General features: G+C 36.6%; 3 protein-coding genes across 6 annotated transcripts in view; 1 reads left to right on the forward strand and 2 right to left on the reverse strand.

Annotated features, from left to right (window-relative positions):
- The window catches only part of siah2l (seven in absentia homolog 2-like), a 42,761-nt gene extending 34,668 nt beyond the window's left edge, over nucleotides 1-8,093 (reverse strand). Inside the window, exon 1 of the mRNA XM_082141422.1 lies at nucleotides 7,538-8,093. Coding sequence (XP_081997548.1) covers nucleotides 7,538-7,927 — 390 coding nt within the window. The 5' untranslated portion in view covers nucleotides 7,928-8,093. The remainder of the gene's footprint in view (nucleotides 1-7,537) is intronic.
- An 815-nt stretch (nucleotides 8,094-8,908) lies between these two features.
- taf9 (TAF9 RNA polymerase II, TATA box binding protein (TBP)-associated factor) lies at nucleotides 8,909-17,388 on the reverse strand. Of its 2 annotated transcripts, none has more exons than XM_082141448.1 (7): nucleotides 17,236-17,388; nucleotides 16,729-16,810; nucleotides 16,137-16,273; nucleotides 15,918-16,052; nucleotides 11,347-11,428; nucleotides 11,016-11,144; nucleotides 8,909-9,235 (listed from the first exon to the last, which is right to left on the reverse strand). In XM_082141448.1, exons 1-7 carry the CDS (start codon nucleotides 17,269-17,271, stop codon nucleotides 9,072-9,074), a joined length of 765 nt encoding a protein of 254 aa, XP_081997574.1. In that variant the 5' UTR covers nucleotides 17,272-17,388; the 3' UTR covers nucleotides 8,909-9,071. The 2 variants fall into 2 exon arrangements, with proteins under 2 accessions (XP_081997574.1, XP_081997575.1); XM_082141449.1 differs by having other exon boundaries at nucleotides 11,016-11,126; nucleotides 17,236-17,387.
- Nucleotides 17,389-18,033: 645 nt separating this feature from the next.
- On the forward strand, nucleotides 18,034-25,980 carry rab24 (RAB24, member RAS oncogene family). Of its 3 annotated transcripts, none has more exons than XM_082140669.1 (9): nucleotides 18,037-18,483; nucleotides 19,343-19,486; nucleotides 19,741-19,809; nucleotides 19,888-19,966; nucleotides 21,360-21,427; nucleotides 21,509-21,608; nucleotides 21,696-21,746; nucleotides 21,852-21,911; nucleotides 23,849-25,980. In XM_082140669.1, exons 2-9 carry the CDS (start codon nucleotides 19,370-19,372, stop codon nucleotides 23,908-23,910), a joined length of 606 nt encoding a protein of 201 aa, XP_081996795.1. In that variant the 5' UTR covers nucleotides 18,037-18,483; nucleotides 19,343-19,369; the 3' UTR covers nucleotides 23,911-25,980. The 3 variants fall into 3 exon arrangements, with proteins under 3 accessions (XP_081996793.1, XP_081996795.1, XP_081996794.1); XM_082140668.1 differs by having other exon boundaries at nucleotides 18,040-18,483; nucleotides 23,846-25,980; XM_082140667.1 differs by having other exon boundaries at nucleotides 18,034-18,483; nucleotides 19,741-19,966; nucleotides 23,846-25,980.
- The last annotated feature ends 1,184 nt before the right edge of the window (nucleotides 25,981-27,164 follow it).

Raw genomic sequence — 27,164 nt, forward strand, 5'->3', positions numbered from 1 at the left:
CAAACTCCATTTGCTGTCTGACCCATTGGGAATGTGACTTGGGGGGTTTGTTAGTCTCTCTACAGTGGCATAAAGACATTTAAAAAAAAAAAAAAAAAAAATATTGCTCACTGTTATAATCTCTGCTAGTGTGATCTTCCAGTGCAGAAACAGGAGGTATTATGATGCAGGAAAGTTCAACAAACAACAATTGTACTTTATCGACCACACAGATCCTTGAAGAGTCCTACATCACCTCTGGCGAATTAATGTACAGATGCCATTAAAAGCACTCTGCGTTAACCTTAACACTTCACTTCGGTCATCCTTTCTGCGTTCGGCCTCCAGAGATACACAAAATCTGTCCTTCATTTCTGTCATTCTTTGCCCTCTGAAGTTCACACGTCAATATGCTGACCGTGTCCCTTCTCAACACATGCAGCTGCAGAGGGGCGAGCGAGTCACCCCGTGAGCAACTCATCTGTGAAATTAATTAGGGGCTGCTCACATTCATTCCTCAGCTCTTACAGTAGGGGGAGGAAACGCGGTGCGCTAAAATGCTCTTTTGATCCACCTCTCAGCACAGCTCATGTGTGAAAACGGCAGATTTCTCATTAATCCTTCCATTTCTTTACTTAATTGACACTGAGTGCCTGGAGATCTCTGTGCATGATTGTGTGTGTGTGTGTGTGTGTGTTGTATAATATTGCATGTGAAATATTTGTCTATGTGTTTTATGATAAGCGGCATACTTGGGTTTGTGTGCCTATATTTGAGAAAAAAGAAGAGAGTTATGTAACCAAAACATGTGGCACAAAAACAATATGTTGTTTAAATTCTATGTACTATGGAACTAAAAAAATATCTATATCTGTGTGTAGAGATCAGTGGTACCAAGAATGCTCTTTTTCAGGAGGGGCATAACAACAATATATTAAAATATTGTGTGTGTGTGTGTGTGTGTGTGTGTGTGTGTGTGTGTGTGTGTGTGTGTGTGTGTGTGTGTGTGTGTGTGTGTGTGTGTGTGTGTGTGTGTGTGTGTGTGTGTGTGTGTGTGTGTGTGTGTGTGTGTGTGTGTGTGTACTAAATAAATAAAAACTAAATTTCAACTTTTGTTGAAGATTTTATAAACATGCTAAACAGTATTTGTTTAGTTTTAATTTGCTAATGTCTTTTATTTAAATGAAGTTTTTATTTTTATTTAAAAGCAAAAACTAAATATTTGACAATATTTTAATATTAACTACATTAAAAAATGTGTAAGTTTTATATGAATAATTCCCAGTTATTTCAAATTTGCTCATATTTATTTATAGATTTTATTTACATTTAAAACCAAGAAAACAGACATTACATTACAATGGCCTGACAACCAAAGACATATATACACATAGATGCCTCATTAGGGGCCGTTTCAATGGGCCGCTATACGCAAGCTGTCCGCCATATTGGAGCGGTCCGTGAACGTTCACGAGCCAGTTGACTGAGCGTCTGCAACCGTAGGTAGACGCATGTATGAATATCTATATATGAAATACACTTCAGCAGATGATTTAGCTAAACTAACACAATAGCCTACAACAAGACGAAGGCACCAGCTGACAAGACATTAAAACGTGTACACGGTAAAAGTACCATAGTAAAAACATGTCATTTGAGTTAATACAAAAACACAAACCAACACATTCTCACCTATGATAGGTTATCCCATTTCTTGGGGAATTTAAATCTCGACGGTTTCACAACCAGAAGCTGCATGTTGTGGCATCATTGATTCTTACTCTGAGTGACGACACGTTGACCGTTGCAAGATGACAGGAGAGCAGACGTGTCTGAGGCGATGGAGTGTGGCATCTACTTATACATATCTATGCTGACAACAGCCAGCCAAGTGGACACTTATAGAACAATACCAAAAATATCAAAATGACTAAACGTCAGCATGCCTGATGTGGTCTACATTCTCTATGGTAATCATGAAGATTTTTGCTAAGAATTATGTGAGAATAAATCTTGTAAACAAGAATATAAGAATTCAAAACCATGCACAAACTGATTTTCAAGGGCAGCAGAGCCTTTTGTGTCGTGTACACAGATGCTTGGACGAGTATTTCACTCAGTGCTGCAATACACAGTGGCCCGGTGTCCCCAGTGTTCGCCACACTGTGGTGCTCTCCTATTTAAACAGGGTTTGATGAGGATCATTACAAACCTCTAATTCGCTTTGCACCCGCCACTATTCATGGTGACATCAGCTTGTGTCTTAACAAACCCGCTGAACAGGCTGAAAATAGATTCACATGGCAAAATAAATGCCCAAGCCTGAGGGGACTAAGTGTATCCATGTCTAATCTGGCTGCGTATGCCAGCCGGACACAGAGCCTGGCGTGTGAGGAAAGCATCCTATCTCAGTGACAGCTCTGAGGAACTGCTCACCTCCTGCCAGACTCTCTGGGCCGAGCTCCAAACGGACATCCTACATGAGGTGTGCTGCTAGCACATCTGACGGGACACTACGACTGAGATCCAAGTCTTCCGTTTCCTTTTCCACTTCTCCCGAGGCGCATGTTTCTTATAAACCGAATAAATCATTTTTAGGAATGTGGAAAAGAGTATCTGCAGGGTTTTTCAAATCAAATTTAATGCATTTAAGACCTTTTTTAAGACCTGCACATATACAATGAAAGGGGTAGTTATTAATTACTCACCCTCATGTTGATCCAAACCTGTAAGACTTTCATTCGTCTTCAGGAACACAAATGAAGATATTTTACATGAAATTGAGAGATTTCAGTCACGCCAACTACCAGTTTGTCGCATCAAGTCTATAAAGAATCTCAAATGCTTGACTGCTAGACTCGCTCTTGCTGAAGCTCAAACGTGCTGCGTAACACGAGAATGAACCTCATTGGTTCTTGCTGAAGCTCAAACGTGAAGCGTAACACGAGAATGAACCTCATTGGTTCTTGCTGAAGCTCAAACGTGATGCGTAACACGAGAATGAACCTCACTGGTTCTTGCTGAATCTCAAACGTGCTGCGTAACATGAGAATTAACCTCATTGGTTCTTGTTAAAGCTCAAACGTGAAGCGTAACACGAGAATGAACCTCTGGTTCTTGCGGAAGCTCAAACGTGCTGCGTAACATGAGAATTAACCTCATTGGTTCTTGCGGAAGCTCAAACGTGATGCGTAACATGAGAATTAACCTCATTGGTTCTTGCTGAAGTTCAAACGTGATGCGTAACACGAGAATGACCTCATTGGTTCTTGCTGAAGCTCAAACGTGCTGCGTAACACAAGTGGGTATGCCATTTCTTGGATTTGGGTCCCAAATGGGGATGCAAGTTAACAGGTTAAGGTATAATTTGTGTTGTTAAAGCTTATTTATAGTACTGTTGAATTTGACAATATTTTCTCTCTCCTACTTATTTCTTAGCAAGTGTCAAAGAAGCCAGAGTCTCAAGTGTTGTATGCAATGGTGAGATTCAATGGCTAAACAAAGAAAGCAAAACACAAAATAAACTAAATAAAATAAACAGCAGCGGTATTGACTGCACATTCTACATTTATTTATTTGTCAATTATGCTCAGGATGTTACGCACCAAATCCTCCACCATGGCGCCATGGTCCAGTCGGTTACCTCTCCTTAAGCCCAATTTATACTTCTGCGTCGAACTTACGCCGTAGCTACGTCGTAGGCTGTGTGTAGCGCGCGTACCCTGACGTGCACCTCTACAAAAATGTAACAACGCGTCAACTCTACGCGGACGCAAGCGCTGTGATTGGTCTGCTAGGACCGCTCCCTCGGGTTTCACATGCTCCCTCTGCGCGCCTGAACGCGGACAACGACGCAGAAGTATAAATGAAAACCAACGCGTTGCCTACAGCGTAGAGGCTCCGGCATAGGTCCGACGCAGAAGTATAAATCAGCCTTTAGTCTCATCACATAAGTGAAATCTGACTCATGCTGCACTGTGCTATGGAACGCAGCAGACACTTTCAGTTTATAAATGTGGCATCTGTTGTCCAATTGAACTATATTTTCTATAAAAAAATGCTACATGACAGTTGGAGCAGTGCCGCAGTGGCCAAGTAATGTCATCAGTATATGGCTGAACACCTTGTAACAACAGTAACACCGACTAGCCTAGTCAATATTTGCTGTGGGCTGAATTAAAATAAAATTGAATTGCCATATGTGGCCCTTATGGAACAGCAGAAATATAATGGTTACCCTGGTAACCCCTGTATACAAAGCAGCCACGCTTATTAAAATGGCCAATTTTTATTTAGAATAGCATGCATCAATGCAAAGATAGCCAGGAAATATATAAACAGTACCTTATTAATTAGCTTATAGTAGCTTATTTTGACTTTACATTTTTTGGGGTATTATTTTTACCCAAAAATCAAATTCTGTCATCATTTACTCACCCTCATGCCATTCTAAACCTGTATGACTTTTATTAGCCTATGAACAACACAAAGGAACCTTTTTTGAGAAATTCTGTTCTTTGTTCATACAAATCAAGTGTATGGTAACCAAACTCTTCACAATATCTTCTTTTGTCTTCCACAGAAGAAAGTCATATAGTCATACCTACAAAAGCAGCTTAAATATAGCCTGGCTAACGTCAGACCTCTTTCTCATTGAGACGTGGTCTGGGAACCACGTTCATTTTCTCGTATTTGAGGCGTGGTTTACGAATGCCCAGAGCCGTTAATTGGGCGCTACGAATGTCTATCAGATGCGCCTGCACGTAGCTCATAGCCAATCGTTTCAATTATACCAGATGACGTATGTAGAGCGACAGAAATTCGACGAGGAAGAAGACGAAATAAACTTGCGTTCTAAACTACTTAGAACAGTATCTAAGGCTGCATCGAAAGGTAACTTCACGTCTGATGCCATGTTGGATCCATAGATATAAACAAACTGCTTCGGTGTGTCGCATAGATGTCGTCATCGTCTTGCTGCTCCCTCCCCGTTCTGTGATTGGTTGGTTCCCTTTTTGAGGGGAAAATCTGGTCCATGGTGTCCAGGCTGCCTAGCAGCGTGAATAAAATCGCGCTGCGCTCAAGGCAGCATGGGGAAACCCAGGCTAGCTTAAAGAGGCAAATTCATGAAAAACATTTTTTTCTTGACCACTTGAAATAGGCAAGTTTATTTTTATTTTTTTATTTTATAAATAAAAAAAGTTCTATATACTATATAACTTTCAGGTCTCGATGTCCTCCCCAGTCCAAAAATACAATTTAATGACCCCAAAATAAAACTATCTATTATTTATTCCAAGGGCCAAAGAGAGAAAATTATAATAAAATTAATAGATTGCAATAAAAATGCCAGAACGAGATTTTTCACAACATCCCTCCTTTTTTTTTTTTTCATATATAATGCTGTTAGCACAGAGCATCGAACAACTAACTGACAAAGCCCTTTGCTGAAACAACAGTGGAGCAAGCTTTACTTTCACCACAAATGTTGAGGCTTACTTTCCTTTACTGATGGCTTGTATCACAGACTCTAAAGACTGCACAACATCACGTACCAGTTGCCATGTCCTGATTATAGCCACTGTAAGGAGGAAACATTACCCCAGGGAACAAGAGTAGTGATCAACTTTCAACCAGTGATAACATAGAGAATACAACTTTAATGTACTGATGATGTAATCAAGGAGTTTCAGGCCAGTCAACAGAAAACTTTAAGCTCAAACTGCCCAGAAAGCTACAACACACTGCAGCAATGCTGCAGTGGTACGGGGAAAAAATGTGAACTGATCTTAGTGTTTAATGCTGTATCAAGAGTTAGAACTCATTCAGAGTGAATTCAGATCTTTCTGGTCCAACAAGCAAAACCAAGTCAAGCAAGGTTTTAATAAGACTTCTTATATTTAAACAAAGCAATCAAACTTGCTCCAGTAATTACCCCAGTAAAATATGACTGATCCCTGAATTACACCACAAAGTCAGTTATTAGTCAGTCATTTGATGACAAAATCTGCAAAAAGAAAGAAAGGAAGAGGAAAAGGAAAAGAAAAAAAAAGAGAAAAATAAAGGAAATTCAGGAAATCTTGGTGGGACTGCTAGGTTTGCAAAAAGTCTGAAAATGTTTTTGATTAATTTTGGTTCATTTGGACACTTCAGTCAAGCACTGAATTGTTTGTAGCGCTTTCTCACACCGAAATAATAACAGTATAATTTATAAGATGGAAAAAAAGCACTGGATGAGGTGGAAAACCTGAAAATGTTTTTAATCGTATGCGGTGAGGCATGCAGCTCTTTATTGCGCAAACAGCTTGAGAACGACTCTGTACTGCAAGTAAAGACAATTTATATGTGTATATATCCATAGCGATATATCTAAGAGTATGATGGGGGGCCTGTGAAACTATGGCTATGTCCAAAATCGCCCCTATACCCTTAAATTGGGCACTGTTTGAAGGAACAGCCATTTGTAGTGGTGTCCGAAACCATAGTGGACATTATTGAGTGCACTCATTCAATCCCACAATGCACCGCAATAACGAGTGTACAAATGATATACACTCAACGACTGGAGCGCACCCATAATGCACTGTCTGTGAGAGTCGTGCGCCAAATAGATATCCAAGTCATACCAGAAGATGACGCCTTCGACTGAATCATCCATCCATCCATTTTCCAAACCGCTGGTTCAATGTGGCCACAGCATAATATCATACAAGTATAGCCTAAGTTTCTTTTTAACTGATTATTAAATTGTTTAACTAAGGTTCACACAGTTTCCATGACAGAGTTCAAGATAAATATGTTCATAACAACTGGAGCTGCCATGATTATTGAACAGCAAGCACAAACTATGCAAAAGCGGCAGCCCGTCCGGTACGCTCAGTGTCCGAATTCACTCACTAGTTTTCATTCACTCTCTCAAGTGAACTATTTTAGTGGACTAATGTAGGGAATAGTGAATGAGGGCACAGCCTATATGACCCCCATCTCAAATGTTAAAGCTAAAGTGTAATTTCTGCGCCCCTAGCGTCACCAAACGGAAATACAAAAAAACAACAATGAATGTTCTCACACAGGTTTCCGAAACACTCCCCGCCTCCCTGCTTGTCATTAGTTGAACAAAAGGATAACCCCGCCCCCAAACACACGCCATTGGTTGAGACAATGTTGATACGTCGGTTTTGGTAGGGATGCTCAAAAAAGAATTTTGAATTTTAGTGATATGATATCCATTTACGAACAACTGAATATTCAGCTAGAATAAAGAATAGATAATGAAGTATTTTAAGACAAAATACACACTTCAGCTAGATATGTCACTTCAAATATAAGCGAAAGGTGACTGAAAATATGAATGAAGGAGAAGGGCTGCATGTTCTTGGCTTGCTGTAATACACCTGTGGCATCTTAGCTTTAGTTACAGGATATGAGCACACTTTCTAAACTCATGGCTGAGTGTGCCATCATCATACAGGACAGAATGAAACAACCTGGCAGGGACTGGATTGGTTATTAAGAAAGTTGTGAATGCATTTCACTCGTGCTTCGGGGTTGTTCTTACCTTACACGGAAACGGTAGATTAGATGCAACTTTTTCCATTGCCAAGTTTCTTATGCTCGGCGTAAGAGGGCCGCGACAGGTTGGACAACAGCTGAGCTTTTGCCGACACTGGTTACACACCAGATGCCCAGCCTGGCACTGCAATATCGGAGGCAGCACATAGTCGAAACACACCGGGCATTCAAACAACGCTGTCAGTTCTGCTGACTGTCCCGGTAGGGCAACGGCTGGAAGGGTTACAGCAACCGCGGGCACAGTACCAGAGCCCGGGACAGAGCCAGAGACCCCAGCGGCGGCTGTGGCTGCGGCTGTTCCTCCATGCTTACTTCCTCCTGTTTTACCAGCTCCGAGTCCCCCAGCCGCACCACCCGTCGAGGACGGACGGCTCATGGCGAGGAGTGTAGATCTCTAATGGTGTAAAACCCAGACGAGTTCAAGCCCGAGAGCCTCACCATGTACTCCTAACTGACGAGAGACTCGGTTCCGAGCAGCCTCCAATCCCCCGCGGATACAACATGGCCGCCATAGTTTGAGAGGGAGTAACGAGACTATTGGATGAAGGACGTTTGATTGACACTCCTCTCAGCCAATCACAGAGCTGTTCTTGACATTTACGTAAGAGTCTACGTGACTGGCTAGTGAAGTAAACAGCAAACAGTTGCACTACGGCACTTCGACACTACAGAAGGATGTTTCATCGTTTTATGCAATCAGAAGACTGACGCATTTTAAAAGATTAAAGCTAAATCATTAGAACTAAACAGAAAGAAAACCAAAATGAGATATAAAGTCTTAATAAAAAGTTCTTACTGGACTATAAAATTGAAGGAACATATTTTATTAGCTCTATTAAAACCCCCTCCTATCTGGTAAAAAAAAAAAAAAATCACTTCAGTTAACATGCTTGGGATACACATATGAAATATGTGCAATGAGAATATTTAAAAAAAATACCTTAAAATGAGCTTATTTATTTTCAATCGTTCTCAATCTAGAAAAAAAACCCCACTTCGAAATACATATTAATAGCTATTTTTTTATATGTGCACATAAGATTTTGTTTCTATGTAAAAATGTTGTTCCGTTCTCGTTTGCTGCCTCTAAATTATATCAGTATAATAGACCATAATCATATACCAGTGTCAGCATCCTGGAGTAAGAGCCCTGGTTTAAGTAGCTCCCTCTGCTGGCACTTCATTGATTTCATAAGCACGTTACGTTTTATTTACACCTAATATTGAGTATAAATTATCTAAATAATTAAATTATTTATTAAACTGGCTCAGGGTGATCAAGATTTTTTTGCACCATAATTAACTCAACCACTAAATGAAGTCTGTGAAACATAAAAACAACAAAACACAAAATGTATCATTTTAATTAGATTTTTTACTTACAAAAATTAACAATACATGGTAATATGCAATGGTAATATTCTAAACAAGACAATACTACTGAAAGGCAAATTCAGAGTTATCAAATGCTTATTTACATGATCACTTTTGCTTCCATACTAGTAAGAAACAACAGCAGGTCATAAAGCATCATAGTCATCCTCATCTTCATGCTTCCTCTTAAGAGACGTAGAGTCACTAGATGAATTCTGCGACACCATATTGGTAGTAATGAGGATGTTCTTGGAGCCGATGAGAGAGGGGTTGATGAGGACATTCTGAACCGTGGGAGTGGTAGGAGTAGCTGTGAATGAAAACAAATTAAATAATTCACTCTGTAATTCACTACATGTTCTTAAAGCCTGTCATGTTTTTATTTCTGTCAAAAGTTCTTTTTAAAGTGTTTTTGAAATAAGTCTCTCAGTAATATTGTGAAATATTACAAATTAAAAGAACAGGTTTCTACTTGAATTTATTTTAAAATGCCATTTATTCCAGGGATGGCAAAGATGAATTTTCAGCATCATAACTCCAGTCTTCAGTGTCACACAATTCTTCAGAAACCATTCTAATATGCTGATTTGGTGCTCAAGAAACATTTATTGTTATTATTACTATCAATGTTGAAAACGGTTGTACTGCTTAACATTTTTTTGGAAATGGACATACTTTTTTCAGGATTCTTTGATGAATAGATAGTTCAATGAGCAGCATTTATTTGATATTTCAGTTCATCATCATCATAGTTTATTATCTGCATGTGCTTTAAAGCCATATCAGTCTAAACTTCTGATATATGGTTTTCTGAGTGCACACATCCGAAGCTCGCGCACAGAAAGCTGGATGTCAGTCTCGTGAGAATTAAACTACGTTCTCTTTCACGTCTTATTGCGCTTAAACTGAGTTTTTGACCAAGTTCACAAACAGTCGGTTATGTCTGTGAACGTAAACGGCAAGGAAAGAAATGACATGTGTATATTGGATCTGTGTATTAAAGTGAAAGCAGCGTAATATACAGTACCTACTGCTATATATGTTATTAAAAGGAATCAAACAACAAAAGAAAAACAGAAATTCACTCACTGCTCTTGAATGAATAACTATAGCTTTATATTTCTTACTCGAATGCTGCTGTTAAATGCTCTGGCGAGGAGATAAACATGGCGGACTGTGTACAGTTCACTGAGGGGAGGAGCTAAGCTAATAGGGCAGATTCTGTCACCAGTCGTGGGCGGGGCATGTGTGATGTCACACTGGAGCACATTCCTGAATGGCTCGTTTTGAGACAGTTTCAGATTTATGGGGAAAATAACAAACGGAGTGGATGAATTTTTACCACAACAGGGTGATTGTGTACCCATTATTCTGTTCACAAACAATATAAAAGTGAATTTTGCATATTATGGCGCTTTTCTACTACACAGTACCAGCTCGCCTCGACTCGCCTTTGTTTGGTTTTCCACTGTGTAAAAGTTGTACCTGTACCTGCTTCCAGGTACTTTTTTCGTACCACCTCCGGCGAGGTTCTGAGCGAGCTGAGGCGATACTAAAATGTGATGTGAAAACACAGCAGACTGCTGATTGGTCAGAGAGAATCGTCACTATTCACTGCGTCATCATTGCACGCGCCAGATGCGATTTCCTCCATTGTCCTGTGTGTGTGGGTAGCGGGTGTGTGTTGCGTAGAAGATTACGTCACGCCAGTTTCCTGTGGCGTCGCTATGACGACCAGGTACTATTGTGGAGGTACTATCTGCAATGGAAAACTGAGCGAAAAGCGAGCCGAGGCGAGTCAAGTTGAGCTGGTACTGGTAATGGAAAAGCGCCATTAGGTCCCCTTCAATGATGAATAAAAAGTACTAATTTCTCTCTCTCCTTTTTTGTTTTAGATCTTACCACAAATGTTTGAATGGTATCATTGTTTCCACAAAAAAACAGGTACTGTTTTTTGACAGGTACTGTAGTTCAATTAATAGCTTAACTTTTGACCTGCTCACTGATTTGGCACAAAATCTTCCACATGGTCCTTAATATACAAGAAGATCATACAAAGAGAACTGCTTGTTCTACGGTGGAAACTGTACCTGATTTGACAGAGGCAGCCTGTGAGTTGGGGATCTGAACGGTGAAGCGCTGGCCGGTCAGTGACACAGGTGTTCCCACTTTGGTCCCCACTGTCTGCACTGATGGAGTACCTGAAAAACACGAGGATCCTGAAAATTGAGTTTTAGATTTTGCTCGTTCACCAAAGAGAACAAAGGAAAACTACTAATAGCTTGTGTATTATTATGTATCTACAAATAGCTCAATGAATGTATGCTGGAAATCGTGAGCATGCAAAGTGTCCTGAAAACTCAGTGCCTTTAGATGTTAGAGATGTTTCAGTTTATACAGGAAGTATTTGGAATAACTGACCAAGAGTTGGAGTGCTTGGCCTACTGGACACTGCTCCCACGCTCAACCGTGGCACTGTTATCCTGCCCGTGGACGAAGACACCTAAACATGCAAATCAGAACCATATCAGACAGTACATCTGTTAGTTTCATGTTAAGAACCAGGGCCCGTATTCATAAAGAATCTTAATGCAAAAAGTAGCTCCTAGTGACACAATTCTAAGAAAATTCTTAGAAATGTGGGCGTTTACTCTTAAAATTAAAGAAAAAATCCTAGTAAAGAAAAAAAGTAATTCAGAAAGCATCTTAACCCTTAAAAGAGGTCTTAAGGTCAAAATTGTTAGGAGCACGGACGAGGACTTTTAAGAGGCTTAAGAGTTTCTTTAGCAGAGGAGAAAATGGCAGAAAGACGAAGAGGGAGAAGAAATGTGTTGCAGACAATGAATGACAGTGAGTTAATAAGACGCTAGATCGTGCAGGGATCGTGTTTGTGACTGATCTTATTAGAGACACGCTAATATCTCCAACACTGCACAGAAATGCCATAGCGCCAGAAATGAAAGTAATCACTACATTACGATATTTGGCAGCTGGGAAAATTCCATGTTTGATACATTAAAACCAACATTCAAACCACCACTTAAATAGACATGCCAGCAATCAGTGGAAAATAATTGGAAAGAGTGGAACAATTTTTATCATTCTAAGCCAAGCAAATACCTTATAGGAAATTAACAGCATGCATGATACATTATTACCATACCATGGTAAATAAAACTAAAAAGGATTTATATACACATATATAATGTGTGTGTGTGTGTGTGTGTGTGTGTGTGTGTGTGTGTGTGTGTGTGTGTGTGTGTGTGTGTGTGTGTGTGTGTGTGTGTGTGTGTGAACGGTCAAATAGGAAAAAATACGCATGTAATTTCAAAGTGAAGGCTTAGAATAGACCCTATACTTAAAATCACTTTTTTTTTTTTTTTTTTGGACAACCAACCAATCACAGTCTTCAAAAGATTGTGTCATACATAGCAACGGGGTCAACCCCGCCTCCTCACTAAGATGAAAGTTTTTGTCTTTTCCTTACTCAGAGTTGCTCTCAGATCGGTCCCGAATTGCTCTTAAGCTAAGACTCCTACGTAAAAGTTTTTAAGCTAAATTAAGAGTTTTCTGAGAGGATTCTTAGAATCTTTATGAATACGGGCCCAGGATTTCACACAGTCTAGAAAAACCTAGATATGAAGAGACCCAAATTTTAAAAGTTACTATCAGGTTTATTATAGTCGAAATAAAAACTCGACTATAAAAAAACTAAAACCACAAAAATTATTGTCATTACTTGAAACAAAACATTACCTAAAATAAAAATGATGTGTGTGTGTGTATTATAATACACACACACACATCATTTTTATTTTAGGTAATGTTTTGTTTGACTTTTCAATACTGACCAGATACAATACTTATTTTTGTATTTTGTATACTTATAGGTGTTTATCGCATTTTGGAACCAAACTCTATATATGTGTGTGTGTATATATATATATATATATATATACACACACACATATAGAGTTTGGTTCCAAAATGCGATAAACACCTTTTTTTATATATATATATATATATATAAATATAAATAAAAAGGTGTTTTTATATATATATATATAAAATTTATATATAAAATTTAAAAAAGCCAAAATGCGATAAACTTTTTTTTTTTTAAATTGAGTTCCTACAAAAATAAGTATTGTATCTGGTCGGTATCGAAAAGTCAATTTAAAATTTTACATAAAATGCGATATCCGCCATGTTATTCTGTCACATTTTCTCCCTTTCTTTCCAAACGCCAGTTTCCCTTCTCTGCAGAATGCGATACATTCGCTCAACCAATCACAGCGCACCATTCCATGCATTGTAGCACTGTAAACAGTAACCGCGGCGTTTTAAATACACCCGGCTTCCTAGTTTTTCTTATCTACTTTGTACTTTTCGATCAAAAAAAAAAAAAAAAAAAGGAATAAATTTGACGGCATTGATGAACCTGTGGTGGTTTCGGCAAGTGATATAAAATGTATACTACAATATGTGAATCTTCTTTACAGTGTTCTTAATATGACAGAGTACGTTTTTTTTTGTATGTGAAACTTACAAAAAATATGATACTAATATTATTATTAGGGATGTCCCGATCCGATCCACGGCATCGGTATCGTGCCGATACTGGCCCAAAACGCTAGATCGGATATCGGAGGGGAGAAAAAAAATTATCCGATACGATACCTATTAGGGGTGGAATGGTACATGTATTCGTACTGAACGTACGTTTGGTGCATGGATTTACACAGAGAATAGACGGTATAAAAATAAATAAAACTCGCGTGCACATTATTTAATGTAATACGGAACTAACGATACTGTTAGATACGCGCATAGACATATGCGGGTTCTTTAGGGACGGACACCTAATCTGTAGCCCTGCCTTAGCTCTGAACGCGCGTCTATATTGCTTCAAATGCTCGCTTTATCATTATACGCGCGCGGCGCGTCCTATTCGCTTTGGGCGCGCGAATGGATTCAAACTGTTCAATCATCGAACTAGACGCGAATTTGACGCTCTATTCGCGTTTGGTGTGAATGCAGCAAAATGAACAGGCTGCGATGTCAAGATTGCAATGCTGGAATGTGTGTGTGTGTGTGTGTGTGTGTGTGTGTGTGTGTCAGAGAGAGAGAGGCACGGGCGCGATCGAAAAACATACTCCGTCATTTTCATACAGGACATCATTAAAACTGCAAAAAGTGTTTAGCCTACTTATATTTGTGTAAAACACAACATTGTGCTTTTGTCAAACTGTAAACTCTTGTCAAACTGTAACTGTCACCCAACCAAAATCACACACACACAGACACACACACACACACACTGTTTAAAAGCAAAAATGATCTCATCTTTTGGACATTCATCATATTGCATTGGTTTTCATTTCTTGTCCTAAAACAGAGCACTAATCTGTTTATTTTTAATTTACACATTCTACATTGATTAAAAAAAGAAGATCAAATGTGTTTTTAAATGTAGTATTATTTTATACAGAAATAAACTATTTATAATTCAGATGAGAATAAAGTTAAAGTTAATTAAAATTTTAAGGAAACAAATATATTGATCTAAAATATAGCAAATTAATTTTAAATTCATTCAGGTTACCAAACATATCTCAGGGTCTTTTGAATAAAGTTTGGCAGTCTTTCATTATCAGCTGCTGTTGTGGACTAGCTATATACTGGAGAAGTATTTGTTCTCCATTTGAGTGAGATGTTTTTATGTGGCTAATTATGCAAAGTGCTTCCATATATTTTATTATTAGTAGTATTAGTTCAAGAATAAAATAAAAATATCGGATTGATATCGGTATCGGCCAATAGCCAAAGCTGCGACATCGGTATCGTATCGGAAGTGAAAAAGTGGTATCGGGACATCCCTAATTATTATACTAATAAACTTAATTTGTTGTGTATTTTCAACAGTTTCAATGTGAAAAATAACTTTTATATTGATTCAATGGATTAATTGTATTTTGGGGGGAAACAATTTTCATGGATTTATTGCATTTTGGGGGGGGGGGATTATCCGTTTTTTATAATAAATCTTTGAAAATCTAAATCTGGATTTGAATTTTTTTATGTTATTATAACCTAAAAATGCTATGTGAAAGTTTGAAACAGAAAATAGTGGTTTTCATCTTGCCACTTTCTTGGTAAAGAAAACACATTTTTACAATTAATCAACATCGATTTGTTGCATTTTGCAACCAAACTCTTCTTTCGTGTGTGTGCGCGTGTGATATATATATATATATATATATATATATATATATATAAACAATTTCTAAATATTAATAAAACTATAATAGTATTTCAAAGATACTAAAATAATGCTGGTTACTTGGAAAGGGCATGTAAATGAATAAAATACCATATGCATTTAAAGAATTCAATCTATATAGTAAAAAAATTATTATATATAATTATTATTATTATTATAATAATTATATATATTCATATGATGCAGTCACATTTACCATTTTTCTGTGAATTCCACGTGGAGGTAAAAAAAAAATATTCCCCATAGATTTTGCAATGGGTTTTGCAATCATGTGAATTCTCCGTGTTGGCCAACAAAGCTTGCCCGATTTGAAAAGTGACTTCTTTGTGAGCAGGGCTTTCTACATACTCTATGGATGGACCTTTTTCCCCCGCAAACCTTCACTGAAAATTGTGACTACACTCTTGTTCATTACTTTGGTGAAAAGATTTGGGATCCATGAAAAACATTCAGCTTCTAAAACATTTTGGAAACCTTAAATCATAACAATAATATCTTTTTATTTTTATCAACAGAAAATAGATAATCCCGTAGATTAAAAACAAAATAAGTTTTGAAAAACAAAACTATAGTTTTGAATATTGTCATGGATAAAAGGTGGGCCTCTAAGCCAAAAAAGTTTGATACAATAACTGTAGTAAGAAATCTCTATATCCATAGATCACCAAATCCAAAACTTTGACCAGACAGACTAAAGCTAAAGTAATACCTTTTTCTGCAGGGACTTCAGTCTGTAGTTTGGTGCGGTGAGACAGTAGCGGTCTGGTGGAAGACGTGGACCGGTGTACGGTTTGATCAGTGGCAGAGGGGTTTGGTTCTTCTGCCTTGCAATGTCCAACAGAAACTGAAACCATGGACCAAACAGCACTGTTAATTAATTACCAGAAGTCACATATGAGTTATGAATTAGTCATCAAGAGAGACTTACATCTCGTGGCGGAGGAGATGTGAACGACTGATCCACTCGACACTGGATTGCTAACCTTATGTCATCTGCATCCACACTGGACTTCTTGGCATGGGTGGAATATATTTTTGCATCCTCAATAATAGTGGTTACATATCCTGTAGAAAAACGTTAAAATGTTATTGGGCGATTTACTAGTACAGAAAGGTTATTGCTGGAGTGCGTTAACATTTTCTCTTAATGCATTTAGCAATATACTTAAAAGTTGGCATGAAGCGGAAGTTGCGATAGTCTTTTCTTCCGTACATCTGAGTGAAGTGGCTTCTTGAACAAGAATAAACGAAGGGCGGGACGGGGACTAGATTGGATTGTTGTGGTTTGCCATTGCTGTGATGTGATGTCATGTGAGCGACAGGTTGTCCCGCCCTTGCGCCACTAAACACGTCATCAGAGAAGTGATGTCGTTGCAAGTTATTTTGATTAAAGGTTAAGAGAGCACATGCATAAAAAAAGAATGACTTGCATGGATAAATCATTCATAATAAATGTTGCAATGTTCAATGAACAAATAAACATTGTCAATTTTGATTTCATTAAAGGCATCCTGACTTACTGTATGTAAACTCCAGCATTTGATTGATCACTCTAGGCTCGTACTCCGTGACCCCCATGTCTTTCAGAATCTGCATCATAACCTTTAAAGATAATAAAGATAATAATAATAATAATAAAATAAGAAAGCAAACAATGGGAAAAGGAAATATTATGCATACTATATTAGCATCAATTCGACTCTGTTGCAGGTTCTTTGCAGCCCGTGCACATCTTACTTTACATTTGTAAATAAATCATACATGCAAAACCTTTATATTCCCAAAAAATATGGCAAATTATAACACAACGTGTTAGAACCGCGCCAAATTGAAACTCAAACCACTGCATTACAGACACAGTCAGTGGACCAGTTAGCGTGCTAGCGCATGTATGTGCACAAACAAGAATAAGTAAGATGAATAAAATGCACAGTCGCTCTTTAATCATGCTGCTTTAATCACTATTGTTAAATAACAATTAATGGTGCACAGCACAGCGATAAAACCGTTTCTGATTCATTATTTACCTGTGCATCTTTAGGCACTGTTTTCGGAGACGCCATTTTCACATGAACTCAGCTTCTCCTCCCCCTGAAGCCTCGGTTCGGTTGTGTTTCAAACGTACAGAGTCTATGGAGTCGACTACCTAGACCGCATTTTGGCCACCATGGGCGGTGCCGAAGCAGCGCAGCCACTCGGGATGAAGAAAGGATGAGTGGCGGATGCAAGCAACCAATCACAGAGAGATCCAGCCTACTGTGACGCGTCAAGTGACTCGAGGAACCAATCAGCAGCGGTTTAGACAATCAACGCGCCCAAACTGCAGCACGTGCCTATAGTAATAGGACGTCTGAATCATTTCTGCGACTCGGTTCTTTCGAACAGTTCGTTTCAAGCAATTGATTTTAAAAATAGCATATTACAAGCGTTAAACGTTACAGTAAAGCTATATTATGTTTTTCGATTAGGTATTGTTAACGAGAATTTGTACAAATTTAATTTGTCCAAGTTCAATTCGTTACAGTCACGATTTAACTTATTAAAATATATTTTGAACCTAAATTCAATAACGTTAAGCCTTTACATTAAACAATGCTAGAATTTTGCGTGCGAAATAGTTTTGCACGTTTTGCACTATACATAGTTGTAACTCATAAACATAAATTAAGTTGTAAACATATTTCCAGTACGTTTTATTCCAGACAAAACCCCCAGAAACGCTGTAACTGATTCACTCTGACCCATCAACGAACAGTTCCGACTCTTAAGAACAATTGTTTCCCGATTCATACATGGCCATTTGAAACACAACCACTGACCCTAGTGAAGTCACATCCTCCTCTATATAAACAAAAAAACACACACTAGTTTATTCCAGATAGCTAGACACACTACAGTTCCTCTTCCACCGAATACGTCTAACATCTGTCAGACCATTTACTGTAGTTGTCCCTTGTTAACGGGAGAAACATGGCTCGGAAATTATCTAGCTCTGCTGTATTTAGTGATGTTGAAATCTAAGCTGTTTGTTTTTCTATCGTTTTAAGGTGAACAAATCACTGAATATTTTAATTTTGACCGTGTCCTCAGTTCGAGGTGTCTTGTGTGATTCGCTGCTGCTTATGTATTTATTCATCAAGTAGTCTTTAACTGTAGTATTATTAGGAGTTTTCACTGGCACATCAGTCTGGATTGCTAACTGAACCATTAGCCACCCAGTTACAGTGTTCATCTGTCAGTAAAGTCGCCCTGAAGTCCCGTCAACTGATACACAGGTGAGTGAAAAATATGAGAAGGTCAACAAACCTCTAGTGTGTTTCATATGGATAATATTTTGCTTGATAAACTGAAACTGCGCATTAGCCAAAGCTAGCTCTGATTTCTTTACTACAACACTTTAAGCATATTAAAAAGCATACTATTTATGTCGAAAGTAATATACATAATGCTATCTGAACGTAATGTTCTCGGACACTTGAGAATGTTGTATAATTTAAATTTATATTAAATACTCTTGAATGTAACCAACTGTGTTTTTTGGCATACGTTACTTAAGTTAAAAGAAGTTTATCTTTATATTTAATTTCGTAATTATATTTTCTTTCAAATATGATTAAAGTGTACTGCATGATGTAACGTTACTGACAAATAATTTTTGGTAAAAACCTTTGTCATTTGTTTAAATTCCTTTATAATTACACATTTGTAATAATGATGTTGTAAATTTACTATATTTAAAATTAACGTCAAATGTGCTTTACCATCTTAGTCAACACATCAACATAAGTATACTACATAAACACAGCTAAACATTTAAAATGTACTTCAAAGAAAAACTTTTAATTTGACATTATTGCAAAGTGTACTTTTTTAAAGGTGTACGTATTAAGAAACAGTCATGTAAGTTTACTCTCTTTAAGGACACTTAAGTGGCCTTTTATTCATTAATATTATATTACTGCGAGTACATTTTCTTTTAAATATACCTTCAAGATTTGAAGTACACTACAAGAACACATTCAAAACAATTAAGCACACTTCATTTTCACAATGGATATCCTGTACATATTTAGAGTGTATATATAATGTCTACACAATTGACCCATGTTTTGTTTTGTTGTTGTTGTTTTTTAGTGTCTTTTTCTACAAACCAAAATAATCATGACTGCCATGCGAGTGGACGCTAAGGTGGTCATGCTTGGCAAGGAGAGTGTGGGCAAAACCAGCCTGGTGGAGAGATACGTACATCGCCGCTTTCTTGTTGGACCTTATCAAAATGTAAGCATGCGTTTGCATAGAAACCTGAAGAAGTAATTAGTTATGGTCATTAGGGCCATAACTAATACATCTTCTGAGATTGTTTGTTCTCAGTAAAGACATTTTTGTGTAAGATGTACTGGGTATCAGCTGTCTTTAATCATGTGTCACATAAACCAGCTGCACAGGTAAAGCCACCATTCCTTCCACTGATGTCAATGATCTGATATGATGTGGCTAGGCGTGACGTGTTCATTTGTTTTTGTCTCATTAAGACTATAGGGGCTGCGTTTGTTGCAAAAGCCCTCAATGTCAATGACAAAGTGATAACGCTGGGAATATGGGTAAGTGTTGTTACTAGGGTCTTCATATACGCTTGTCGACCACTTATTAGTGACTTCATGTGTTTTCCTTCATCTCAGGACACTGCTGGGTCTGAACGTTACGAGGCCATGAGCAGAATCTATTACAGAGGAGCCCGTGCTGCCATCGTCTGCTATGGTATATCCCTCTCTCACAGTTTGACACGGAAAGTGGCTTTTTTGTGGAAAGAATGCAGGATGTGGCAGCTAGTCTAGTCAGGTGACGGTGAGCAAGTAAACGGCTCATACTTGCTCACTCTGTGTCTGTTTTACAGTAGTTACCAGTCCTGCAAGGCAGTTCATGTGTTTGGTTCAAATAAGTTCTAAGTTAATCAGGGCTACTTAAAAGTTTGGGAGACAAAAACAATTATTGTCAAAGTTAAAATGTGTTAAAATAACGAAATATTACGAAATATGTTCAATTCATGTAATTGAATTTTTTGTTCACGTGATAGTTTTTTTTTTTTTTGACTTGTCTAAAATGTTTATGTTTATATATATATATATAACACATTTTAGACCAGTCAGTTATATATATATATATATATATATATATAATGGATTTCTATTTTAATATCCTTTAAAATATCATTTATTTCTGTGATGCAAAGCTTAATTTTTCATTATCCTTTGATCTTCCAGAAATCATTGTAACATGCTTATTTATTATCAATGTTGGATACAGTTGTGTGGCTTATTATTTTTAGGAACCTGTGATACTTTTTTCAGGATTCATTGATTAATAAAAAGTTGAAAAGAACAGCATTTATTCAAAATAGAAATCTTTTTTAACAACATAAATCTTTACTATCACTTTTTTAATCTTTACTATCACTTTTTTAATTGATTTAACACATCCTTGCTGAATAAAAGTATTAATTTATTTCAACAAAAAAAGAAAAAAAGAAAAAAATTACTGACCCCAAAGTTTTGAACGGTAGTGTATATTGTTACAAAAGATTTCTATTTTAATTAAATGCTAGGTTTTTTTATAGTTTTTTTTGTACTTTTTATTCATCAAAGTATCCTGAAAAAAAGTATCACAGGTTATACAAAATATTAAGCAGCACAACTGTTTCCAACATTGATAATAAATCAGCATATTAGAATGATTTCTGAAAGATCATGTGACACTGAAGACTGAAGTAATGATGCAGATAGAAAACCATTATTTTAAATTGTAATAATATTTCACAACATTTCTGTATGTTGGATCAAATAAATGCAGGCTTGGTGAGCATTTCTCATACATTATAAATATGTTTGTATTTCAAAATTAGTCTTTTATGTTTTTGAAAGAAGCTCAACAAGGCTGCATTTATTTAATTAAAACTACAGTATATTATTATATATATTAAACCATAATAGTGTGAAATAGTATTATGATTTAAAATAACAGATATCCAACTCCAAACGTTTGCATGGTAGTGTACATGGAAATAATCATAAGGAAATGAGTCCCTTGCAAGAGAAAAGTTGGAAAACATTACATTTTTATCTTAAATATGTGGTTGTCTCACTTTTGCACTTAGATCTGACTGACAGCAGCAGTTTTAAAAGGGCCAGGTTCTGGGTGAAGGAGTTACAGAACTGTGAAGAGGTAAAATATACCCATGTCTCACAACAACAGGAACGCCTTAAGATTATTCAGCACTTCATTGACGCATTATTTTAATTTCAGCACTGCAAGATATATTTGTGTGGTACCAAGAGTGACCTCATTGAAGCCGATCGAAGTGTGCGGCAAGTAGACTACCATGATGTTCAAGACTTTGCAGATGGTAAGCATGAATTTAGCTGCTTTTAAAAAAAAAATTGTTATGCAACCATTGCAAAACAATTTGAAAAAAACAAACTTTTCTTTACAGAAATAGGTGCTCAACATTTCGAGACCTCCAGCAAAACAGGAAAAAATGTTGGTAAGTGATACTTCAGTGTATCTGCTCTGTCGAGCACTACTTATGTGGAACACGCTATTACACACCGAGAAGTTTCACTTCTTAATTTTTTTTATTCCCGTACAGATGAGGTGTTTCAGAAGGTGGCTGATGATTTCAGTAGCTGTGCTTTAGAGATCATGCAAGGTGGGAATGTTTTTCTCAAAAATAAATCTTTAAAAAACACATTTATTTTTTTACACTATACACCTGGTCCTGTGTGCTTCAGGTACATCAGCTTTCATGCTAACTAATGTAGCACTCTGTCAGTTACTTGATGCTTACCATAGGCATGAAAAAGCACAGAAACTTCACTACAATGACCTTGGTAAATTGCTTGTCTTTGTGGTGAAAAACATTCATGATATCTTTATGTATGTGCAAAGATTTGCAGGCTTTGAAATACCTGCCTAACCTACGTGGGCTTAGATGCCGAAAGACCCATTCACACCAAGAACGATAACTACATTAGCGTTCACACCAATGAAGAATAACGCTCCGTTTATTCTAAGCGTGCGCCGCAGGTTTGCCGTAAGCCACTTCAAATGCTTGAGCTCTTTAACGTGAAATGGATTCTGATTGGCTACGTTTACATGCAACCAAAAATCCGTTAATAATCGGATTGACGGCTCAATCAGACTGAAAATCCTTCATGTAAAGACTTGATCGGATTGAAAACCGAAACTGAAAGGACTGCGCATGTGGAATGATGTTGAAATAGCGTAATGACATATGACGCGCAGAACGAGCTGTTATTCCTGTTGAAAATAGTGTCCCGTCAGTGTATGTGTGTGTGTATATATATATATATATACTGTATGTATATATATACCGTATTTTCCGGACTATAAGTCGCACTTTTTTTCATAGTTTGGCTGGTCCTGCGACTTATATTCAGGTGCGACTTATATATCAAAATTAATTCAGACTGAGATGAACCATAAGAAAACATTACCGTCTACAGCCGCGAGAGGGCGCTCTAGTTGGCGGAGTTGTTCAGAAGCGACACGGATGATGAAGAAAATGATGTGGAATGAGATCGCGGGAGCTTGGTGAACTTGTTTACTGGTAACTTGCTTGTTGGACTCGCTGGCTTATGTTAATTTAGCCTATTCAGCCTCCCAGGTATATGTTCTTTATGCTATTGTGTAGCTGAATAACTGTTAATGTGTTGCGTTAACACACCGGACACCTACTCAGCCTGTTGTTCTGTGTGCTACTGTGTAGTTGAATAACTTGCCTTTCCAGATTAAATGTCTGTTCTTGGTCTTGGATTTTGTGAAAATAAATTTCTAAATAAATGCGACTTATAGTCCAGTGCGACTTATATATGTTTTTTTCCTCTTCATGACGCATTTTTTGACTGATGCGACTTATACTCCGGAGCGACTTATAGTCCGGAAAATACGGTATATATATGAAGAGTTCAGATGCAAAAGCCTCTAAGTGCCATCTGAAATTTTCTTCTAGAATGATCATTTTTATCAAGCTCATATAATTAAGTTCAGTAATTTCACTTAAATGACAATGAAAATACCTATTAATTGTAATTTAAGTGAAATTACTGAACTTAATTGTATGAGCTTGATAAAAATTATCATTCTAGAAGAAAATTTCAGATGGCACTTAGAGGCTTTTGCATCTGAACTCTTCATATATATATATATATATATATATACAATTTTTTTTATTTTTTTTTATTTTTTATGAATGATTATAAAATAGTATAAAAACAGTTTAGACCACTCAAAAAAAGAACTTTTCATGTCGATATCCTCTAATAGTTATTGTCCTTGGTGTGAACGGGCCTTAATGCTTATTTTATAACAGATTCTTATTCATATACAGATGTACACCAATGTTCTTGTAAATTTTCTACATTATCGATTGAACGCATTTTGCTTTAATTGACACTGCAATTTCCAAAGCTTTTGATGCATCAAATTCTGAATGCATTTAATAATAATTTTATTTACGAATACCATTAAAGCAAGTAAATAATAATAGGAATAGAATTGCTAAAATAATGTGATATTGTCTATTTTTATTTTATTTATTTATTTGGTGTTGTATCCTCACAGAAGAGAAGGGGGTGGATCTCGGGCAAAAGAAGGACTCTTATTTTGACAACTGCTGCCATAACTGACCTATCACAGGAAAAACTGCTGTATCATATGATCTATTCTGGGATGACTGGAGGCTCTCTGTCTTTTACACTCCTCAAAGCATCCACTGGAGTGTTTTGCTTTTTCTTTTTTCTTTTTTTGCTGTGCAGTATGTTGAGATTGGGCTTTTGAAAACGAAGAAGGTCAAGGATTCTTCCTTTTCTATTGACTGAAGCAAATATCAACAGTGCATGGCAATCCATTTTACCAAAAAGAAAAAGACACCAAGCAAGCTTTAGGGAGAGATGCCATCGCATGGAGATGATCGTTGCCAATTTTCACAAACTATGCCTTGAGTGATTCATCACTTTTTATAATTTAAAGTGTCTCCATTTTATAGATCTTTTGAGGATCGTAATGTTTACACCCTTCATTTGTCACGCTGTACTGATGTATGAACAGTTTTGTTGCATACACCCACACTAAACTGAAGCTATTTAAGTTGCAGTTTTCACAGATCTGAAACCAGTTCAAACATTTTCTCACGATAATGGTTTGGATGTTCATTGGGTGGAAAATCACAGAGTAAAAGGCAGTTTCCCATTATTATATTCTTGGATCATAATGATGCTGTCAAAATGGTAAAGGCTAATAACTACAACTATGGTCACTTGAACATTTTAACATCACGGTGAATTTGATATCTGGAAATATTACGGTTTGAAAATCAAGCCCAAGGTTTCCTGTATCATGTTGCCCATTATTTGCAGTCGACTGTTTGACATAATAGATCTATCCTTGCATTTCAAAAGTGAGTTGATGTGCAGCATTTGATGAATGTGATGTTAATGTTTACAGCTATTTCTATTATTATTTAATTTGACTGAATGGGTAAGATATTGTAAACTGGGACACTAACTGTTGTGGACATGTTTGTGCGAACTTTACAGCCTTATTTCACTCTCAGTTCATATTGTGAATGTATTAAATACTGGCCAAAAAAAAATGTTTTTCGTGAAAGAGATCCTGATATTGTGCCATTTTCACTGGGCATCCTACAGGAAAGAAGGACCCAATATTAATTTACTACGTTACATTTTACTGTGAGATTACGTGAAGATTGTCACTTAAAAAAAAACTAAAGCATGTGGTCTTAAACACCTCATGCATATACGGACCATCTTTACCAATATGTATCAAAATAGTACAAGCTGTGCAGCCCAAGTCATTACAAACGATCAGATATTGTAATAATAAAATATTCAGTGTGCGGTTAGCATGTTCGTGTCAATACTGTAAATCAATCTTTTAACTTTGAGCAGTAATCACCTAAATTCAACATGGAAAATATTTTTTTATCAACATATCATATTCATCCTTTGCTGCCTATTCCTGCTTGCACTCACATATGTAAGTTATTTATTTATTTTTGTTTAAGATATACTCTCACCAAAATAATATATTCATTTATTATATATATATATATATATATATACACACATACATGTATATTGAACATTATAAAACAGCTTCACCCCAGTTTTATTAAGAATTAAAGTGAAGATTGAAATGAAATTAGCTGCAAGAGTTTTGCGTTGTGAAATTATTGTCATGACAATTGTCCTGCTAAAATTATCATTACTGTAATACAGAAATTAAATCATCCTGTCTGGACAATAAAAAATTAAATAATTGTTTTATTATTATAATCAGTATATATAAAGTACAGTATAACAAAGTCTACCATTATGTATACTTGGTTTACAATGTAAATAGAATAGTTTTGTGTTACAGTAATGAGAATTTTTTTTTTCCAGCATTATTGTTGGCTAATAATTGCATGTGGAAATGTGCTTAATTGTCATGAAATAAATGCTGCAATCCGAAACACGTCAATGATCATAAAAGATGTTTCATCATCTTTATGTGAAATCGAATTAATTTTTATTTGGGGTGAAATATGACCAAAGCATTTTTTGTGAGATTTAATAGCTTCAATTCCCCACCCATTTGATTACTGACAATTAATGATTGGCAAATGCAATAAATAAATGAAATACAATTTAGATCAAACTATATACAGGGAGGTAATAAAAACAGCAGCAAGGATGCAACAAGTGTGTACTGTTGTTTATTCTGTACAAAGCACTACAGCACAATTAAAATCTCTGACAAGGCAACACATTTTTTCCCCCTTTTGCTTGATAATTTGTCTGAAATATACTGAAGTGGAATGACTCTAGGAGCAGCATGAAAACAATTAAGTTAACAATTCTATACAGGAATACAGTAAAAAAAAAAGAGAAAAAAAAAAGTTTAAATGTTGTTCAACATGAAGAAAACTTGACCAGTTAGACGGGGGTCAGGAAAATCAGAAGAGGGAATTCAGGAGTGTAGACAAGTAACAGGCGAAAATCATTTGTCCTATACATTAGCTTCACAAATGACGATAGAGGAATAGAAATATGAGCATTCAAATTGTATGTTGATTTAACATGAAGTTTTCACCAAAGACTTGACTGGGAGTGTTTACGTATCCGGATTGCAAAGTCTGTTACTTTCTTTCATATAGCTTAAATGTATAAAAACATATACAACATGATAAAACAGCTCATCTATTTGCTTATCTAACTAGACCTCATAGTTGCGCTTTTATAAGATTGCCCTGGTTGAGCGGCCCTGGTGTGAGTTGGGACAGGACTTCCTGTTTGTTTGAGCGTTTTGTAACTGTTTGATGCCGCAAGCGTTTCAAAAATCACACAGTTTACCATTAAATTCACAGCACAATTTACACCAGAGGATTGTGGGAATATCTGTCTCTTCGGTTGATATGATCAATTAAAACAGAGGAACACTTCCTTTGTAAATTGCATCAAGCTCTTATGGATTTTGTGCCATCTGGCTAAGATTAATTCAAAGACATTTCTGGAGAAATTTCCTAAATGATCTCAAATAAATTACAAGCATTCTTGTAATGTTCTTTGTTTTAGCATGTGTTAGCAGGCAAATTTTGGATTATTATACAAAAGTGCTTTAACAAAATGATAGTCTTGAAGTCTAAAGAAATTTAAACGGCTGGCTATAATACAATGTGGAAAATACAGGATCAAGACACTGATATTTTAATTGTATTAAAGTGCCCCTATTATGCTGTTTTAAAGGTTCCTAATTGTGTTTTGGAAGTCTCCTACAACATGCATCAAAGGTCAAAAAAACACTTTCGTAATATAGATTGCACATCACCACATTTTTCAATGATTCTCAAACGACTCGTCCGATGATTCAGTCTCTCTAA

This window comes from Leuciscus leuciscus, assembly GCF_965113295.1.
Source record: "Leuciscus leuciscus genome assembly, chromosome: 16".
Taxonomy (NCBI): domain Eukaryota; kingdom Metazoa; phylum Chordata; class Actinopteri; order Cypriniformes; family Leuciscidae; genus Leuciscus; species Leuciscus leuciscus.

What these genes read in the sequence shown, in the direction of transcription:
- rab24 (XM_082140667.1), top strand. Translation starts at nt 19,370, where the DNA reads ATGACTGCCATGCGAGTGGACGCTAAGGTGGTCATGCTTGGCAAGGAG. An exon ending in AGTTACAGAACTGTGAAGAG is followed by an intron (nt 21,428 to 21,508) that starts GTAAAATATACC and finishes TTTTAATTTCAG; the next exon opens with CACTGCAAGATATATTTGTG. An exon ending in TGCTTTAGAGATCATGCAAG is followed by an intron (nt 21,912 to 23,845) that starts GTGGGAATGTTT and finishes GTATCCTCACAG; the next exon opens with AAGAGAAGGGGGTGGATCTC.
- taf9 (XM_082141448.1), bottom strand. Translation starts at nt 17,271, where the DNA reads ATGGCGTCTCCGAAAACAGTGCCTAAAGATGCACAG. An exon ending in CAGTGCCTAAAGATGCACAG is followed by an intron (nt 16,811 to 17,235) that starts GTAAATAATGAA and finishes TTATCTTTAAAG; the next exon opens with GTTATGATGCAGATTCTGAA. An exon ending in AATGCTGGAGTTTACATACA is followed by an intron (nt 16,274 to 16,728) that starts GTAAGTCAGGAT and finishes GTTTTTCTACAG; the next exon opens with GATATGTAACCACTATTATT.